The sequence below is a fragment of the Podarcis filfolensis genome, assembly GCF_964270895.1.
Source record: "Podarcis filfolensis genome assembly, chromosome: 1".
NCBI lineage: Eukaryota > Metazoa > Chordata > Lepidosauria > Squamata > Lacertidae > Podarcis > Podarcis filfolensis.
The window spans coordinates 87,073,637-87,079,877 of NC_139604.1; the positions used below are offsets into that span (position 1 = coordinate 87,073,637).

General features: G+C 40.2%; 1 protein-coding gene across 50 annotated transcripts in view; it reads left to right on the forward strand.

Moving 5' to 3' along the window:
- MADD (MAP kinase activating death domain) overlaps positions 1 to 5,189 on the forward strand; it is an 81,382-nt gene extending 76,193 nt beyond the window's left edge. For all 50 annotated transcript variants that reach the window (XM_083603761.1, XM_083603807.1, XM_083603772.1 and 47 more), the window contains one exon: positions 3,645 to 5,189. In XM_083603761.1, the coding sequence (XP_083459887.1) occupies positions 3,645 to 3,752 (108 nt within the window). In that variant the 3' untranslated portion in view covers positions 3,753 to 5,189. The remainder of the gene's footprint in view (positions 1 to 3,644) is intronic.
- The last annotated feature ends 1,052 nt before the right edge of the window (positions 5,190 to 6,241 follow it).

Below are 6,241 nucleotides of genomic sequence, written 5' to 3' on the forward strand. Positions count from 1 at the left end.
TAAAACTGTTTGATTTGACCCTCCAACAACAACAACAACAAAAGACTATATCCAAATGAGGTCAACTTTTCCCCAAGAAAACAAAAACAAAAAACTGAGATTGTATTAAGCATGAGAGCAAGTGCATATCTACAAAATTACACCTTCATCGAAAATTTTACTTTTTTTTTAGTAAAACAATATAGTTTCAAATAAATCATTGGGATCAACAACACCCTACATTGTATAGGATATAAACCCACAAGAATGGGAGGACTTCCGGGTTGGCGCCATCGCCGAATGGCGGACTCCCTCCGAGCTCCGGAGGGAGTCTGCTCGGCAGGGGCTGGGTTCTACCGCACCGGCGATGCGGGGACCCTTAGAAACCACGGCCACGGAGGCCGTGGACATGGAGACTCGGCTTGCACCGTTAGCGCCCTCCCGACTCGTGAAGGAGCCTTTTTAAAGGCTACGGATCGGGTGCCGGGGAGAAGCGTGGTGCCTTGAGTTTTCTGCTTCCCCTGCTGAGCGAAGCCGCATGCCATCCGGCGGAGAGCGCTGACTTCTTCCATTGAAAATTCGGACTTTTCAACAACAACCCGTGAGTAAATTTGGAAACCGGGCTCAAAAGGAGGAAAAAAAAATTTTTTTTTTTTCGAATTGGATACGAGCGGGGGGGATCCAAAAAGGAAGTCAGTCCCCTCCCTATTGTAAACTTTCCAAAACAAGGACGGGGAAACCAAGACCCAAAAAGGCTTGCATTGCTGATAAAAATCCAAAATTTCACGATGGGGAACTACAAGAACTGTGCTGGAGGAGGAACTGGAGAAGGGAAACGCAACCCCCCCCCCTGGGAACCGGGGCGACTGAAGAGAGAGCCTGGTGAAAGGAGTCGGAGATTTTGACAGCTGTCAAAATAGCTGTCAAAGTCGAAAAGCGGAGTGGATTTTATTATGAGAACTTGGCTGGTTAAATTTGATACAATTTGATACAACTTGTTAAAATTTGGATACAAAATGGCGAATATGGATAACAAATTGACTTTTGGATTAGAGGAAACAAAGTCACAACAATCCCCCTTGAGGAGCTTCGGGACATTACAAGGATTGGGAAAGTGGAAAAACACCAATGGAACTTTACAGGACTGGTTATCTTCTGGGAAAGCTGCAAAACGGAAATAACATCTCGTCTTCAGGGTGTTTTCTTTTTTGTTTTTTTTAAAGGAGACAATAGATTTTTCTATTGAAGAAAGGAAGGGACTGAACGTAAGGTTTTGCCCCTGAATAACAACCATCCCTGCAGACTTACCAAACTTTCGAATTACAACGTTTTAGCAGCGGAACAAAGGGAAATTAGACTACAACCTGGAAAGAACGATGGAGGGAGTTCTATTACAGTTTTATTAAAGACTGAAGTTAAAGTTTTGAAAAATAATGATAATAATAATAATTTTGATTTTCAAAAAAATTTATTTTTAATTTTAAAAAGAAATAGCCAGCAAGGAGTTGGGGAAAAGTTGTGATTTATGGCCTTAAGAATTCCAGGCAGACACTAGGGGTTGATGGTCAGGGGGAAATTAAACCGGAGACAGGGGGGGGAGAACTAAAACTCCAAAGGCTTGCCAACTTTGTTATTTTTTGCTGAATTGGTCTATTATTCATTATATTTTTTTTATTTTCTACCTTTTCTGTTTCTATTATCTGGGGTGCTTCTTTTATTAAAAAATGGAAATTGTGGAATGACATGGGGTGGGTCTTGGGGAAAGAACACTGGGTTGGGAACTTGTTTGGCCAACAATATGAAAGGGGAATATGGTAGGGGTGGGGGAAGGGGGGAGTCCCGTAAAGTGATATTTTTTGTATTTTTGAAAAATTTTAATAAATATTATTTAAAAAAAAAAAAAAAAAATAAACCCACAAGAATGGTGTGTGGGATCTAATAGACAGTTACAGAAGACTGGCAGAAAAGTCCCCCCCCCCGTTGGGGTATATTTGATGCTACCAGTTAACAGAGGATTAAAAAAATATTTAGACACTGTATAAGTATGTTTGTGTAGATGACAAAGTCTAGTGGTTAACAATATGTTTGGGCTATGACCTAGAATAAGAAATAGACCTTCCACATAGCATTTTCACTCTGTGTATAATATTGAACCTGTAGGTGGAATTTTGGTATCATTTCCTTTAAACATTACCTCCATAGATCTCCTGATGCTTTGCTGCAAACTCAAACAAGTTGCTTTTTTATTGCATAAAAGTCTTTTGCAGCTAGCCAGAGTCTGAATGGCACATAAAATGGTTGCACTCTTGTGTAATTAGTACTTTCACTTTGTGAAGTCATCTACTCAGGATGAAGACAGATTTGATACAGAAACATGATGTTTGTCAGGCACCTCAGTTGCAGTGCAAACCCAGCTTCCTCCTAGTTTTGCAGCGCCCCTCCCAATATTTTTACTGAGTTTACAGTTAATAGGTATTTATGATACAAGTGACCACAAAAGGCATGAGAAATTCAGAAGGGCATCATACCTACTCAACTGTGATCTTACAGCTGTGTACATGAAAGATGGAAAAACAAAAGCAATTTTTACCAGAAACAAACAAACAACAATAATTATGCACTAGTTTTGCAGCTGAAATGAAATATGTGCATATCAGTGAATGGAATGCCAACCTTGCCCCTCCATAATGCTTCAAGCAAGCTGCTCCCTCCCTGCCTTTATCTTTTGTAAAGCACTGCATGGTTGTTCATTAAGCACTGAATCATCTCTTGATTTTGCTTTGCCTCCATAGTAACAGTAGGGCAGTCTGACTTCTGAGAATGCACCTCCTTTTGGCAGCAGACAAGGTCTGACATCCAATTCTGTCAACTAGGAGGTGGAGCTTCTGCTATTTCCAGACCAACCTTATCTCAGTGGCATAAGGCAGGATCCCTCAGGAACGCTCATAAAGGGCTTCCAAATTAGACGTCCTTCCTATCATAGAATTTAATAAGCTCCATGCATAAACAGTTTACGCAGAGCCATTCTTTATAGAATTCAACCTTGAAGAGCAAAGGTATGTTTTAAATCAGGGCAGTCCAGCTTTTCATATCAACTGGGCCACAAGAATACTTTGACACAGAACTCTCAGGCTACACACTGCCTTATTGCATGGGGCGGGGGGGAGCAAGGCCATAATATGATGCCCCCCCCAGCACAGCCCTCATACTGCCTCCCCAAAACTGGGAAAGCACAAACTAGGATTTGGGAATGAGGAAGGACTCTAGGACTCTATCAGAGCCCTCACGCCTCCTTCCCAAAGCCCAGCCTCACCCGGCTCTGGAAAGGCAGCACCGGGAGGGGGGGCGCTAAAAAAGGCATTGAGGGCCACACCTGAGTGCTCCATTTTAAATGCAAGTAAGGGCACTGCAGATAGGTTCCACAGCTGGAAAAAGTTACACCTGTTATTTCCTTAATTTATTTGAGGCTGAAACAGTGGGCATTCTTTAGCCTTATATGAGTGGATGGGATAGATGAATCACCAATTTCAAGGCATTACATCTCATCTATTGGAGCTTTCTATAATTGTTCTTGAAGTAAAGGAACTCTAAGGTATACAATAAATACAGTCCGGAGACTTTTAATTACTCAAACCTTCACTGTTGTCTTTCCTAATGTCTTCTAGGCTCATGAGATCTGCTACTCCGTATTGTGTCTCTTCTCTTATGTGGCTGCAGTTCGTGGGAAAGAAGCAGAAAGCAAAAGCAAGCCACCTCGCCCAGTCTCCAGCTGATCAACACCACCACTGGAAATTCATTGGCCTGTAATACTCCCTTTTCTATGGCTGTTATTGGAGCTCACATGACCGTCTCTTATGAAAACTTGTTTGTTTATCTATGGCCCTGCAAGTCCCCTTTACAAAAATCAGACTTAACTATTCATTTGTGTGCTGAAGTTGTTCTTCTCCAGCACTTATTGGCATCCTTTCTAGAACTGAGTGTGGTCTGCTCTGGCCATGCTCTTGGAATTAGCTGTCCCAGACGATTTGCTCACATGAGGTTCGGCTCTCTTTATTTTACAGTGATACCATTGTTTGACTTCTTATTTATTTATAGAATCAAGCCTCTGTTTTCATATTTTCTGTTATGTATGCGATGAAAGCAACTCAGTGTTGCCTGCTGCTGCTGCTGCTGCTAATGTGCTTTACTGTACATTATTTTGTTCCTTGCTCTCCAGACTTAACTTTGTCAGCATGGAATTCCTTTCACACGGCCCTTTTTTGTCTGCAAGCTGCTCCAACCCATTCCACAGAAAGGCATGGTTGTTTGAGAGTGGAAGCAAAACTACACACATGTCTAGTCATTGTGTCTTCAGAGGAATGGGTGGAAATCAAGGCACAGGAAGGATGATGCAGTCCAGTGTGCATGTACTGTACATATTCCTTTAAACAGGAGACTCACATTTTGCTGACATTCCAGTTCAGTTCCGTAGTACATGCTCATAGTGATAGACTTCTACATGGTAAACGTCTAGAATTAAGTGAAGAAAGGCAACTCTCTACCACCATCACCACCAAAATCAACACAGTGCTATTGGTTAAATCATTACATACTCACATAAAGCTTCAGTATTTAGAGCACCCTATAATTCTGTTGTATATTGTTGGAAACTCATCAAATCATAAAATGGTTGTGAGGATGCAAATGTTTGTCCATAGCACTGTATATCCTCATTCCAAGTCTCCTTTTAGCCATTGCTTCTGTCAAATTGTACATGTATATTAAATAATTTTGCAAACACCGTGCTACTGTGCAATGAAGCCTCCCTCCCAGGTAAAGTATCATTTGATTTTTTTATTTCTAAGTAAGCTGGAAAATGAATATTTAATATGCCTTTTATTTTTTCATGGATTGTACTGGACTCTAATGCAAACACACACCAGGGTACTTGAAGGAGAGCATCTGCAGTATATAACAAACTGTAGAACATCTGACTGACTTCTCTGACTCATATTGGAGTACCATATGAGTTCACAGGGTTTATTGACAATCTGCCTCCAGAAATCATTGGGATTGTTCCATTCAGCTTGGTCTGTGTGGCTGTTGAATGGACTGTGTATTATGAATGAGTTGCCAGGGAGGGAGGGAAGATGTACATATTTCAGCCCCACATCTATTTATAGAAAAGTGTACAGTTGTGTGAATGTGAAAATAAACTACCATTAAACCACCTTGACTCTTGTGGTTTGAACTGCATTAGTTTTGCTTACTGTTTAAAATTTAGTGATTTAGGTTTCAAATAAAGCCAAAACATGTGACTGAGGAGGCCCTATATGTTTATATACTAATAGATCTCATTATCTAGCCAAAAGAGCACTCTCCTTGCACAAGTGGGAGGAATAAGCAGGCTTGAGAGAAATCAATCATATGAAATGATTTCATTGTTAATTCAATAGCTAACAATAAAGGCAAAGCTGGTAAATATTTTATACCTGCATACATTCCATATGATACTCTCAGCATAATTTTGTATAATTTTTAATTTTCTGTAACAGTTTGTATTATGTATTCCATTGGCAGTTTGGGAGCTTCAGAGAGAGAGAGGGGGGGGAGGGAGAACTTCGGATTTGTATTGATTTTTATTGAGTTTTACTGATGCCTCCCCCACTTGCTTCACCCATGGATTGTAAAGATGGATTCAGGGAATAAAAGCCATAGCATACATAAAGAGAGTCTGTGTAGGAAGTTGAGATATTGCTCCTGCTTTGGAGTTAACTCTGTCTACATACTTTCAAACATTTTTTTATCTATAACTGTGAAGGTTGCAAGCTTGATTTTTCTTACAATAAAACTTGAGATAGCTATGAAGCAGAATTTTGTTTCAGATTCTAGTTTTGGTCTATTGTGAATTAAATAGTACAGTACTAGCAATTTGTTAGTTTGACCTTCTCCTAAAAAAAACCCACCATTTTCCCTGAAATGTTGCTCTTTTATCTGAAAATTATACAGAATATGTCATTCTAGGTCTTCTGGGGTTTTGGAATGGATGTTCTAGCAGCAACTAGGCTGCAAATCCTCCATATTTTGTCTGGATTCTATCCCATTCTCTTCAAAACAGGGTACCCACAAAGGAGGACAGTACTTAAAGCTTATGGCCATGTTCTGAATTGTATTGTTGTGAATCTCTGGTTGTCTTTGATCATAGGAAAGGAAAGCTGCTTTCTGGCTTGCTCTTTTTCTTTGGACTATTACATTTTCTGTCTTTTATTAAGCCTGGGTTAGT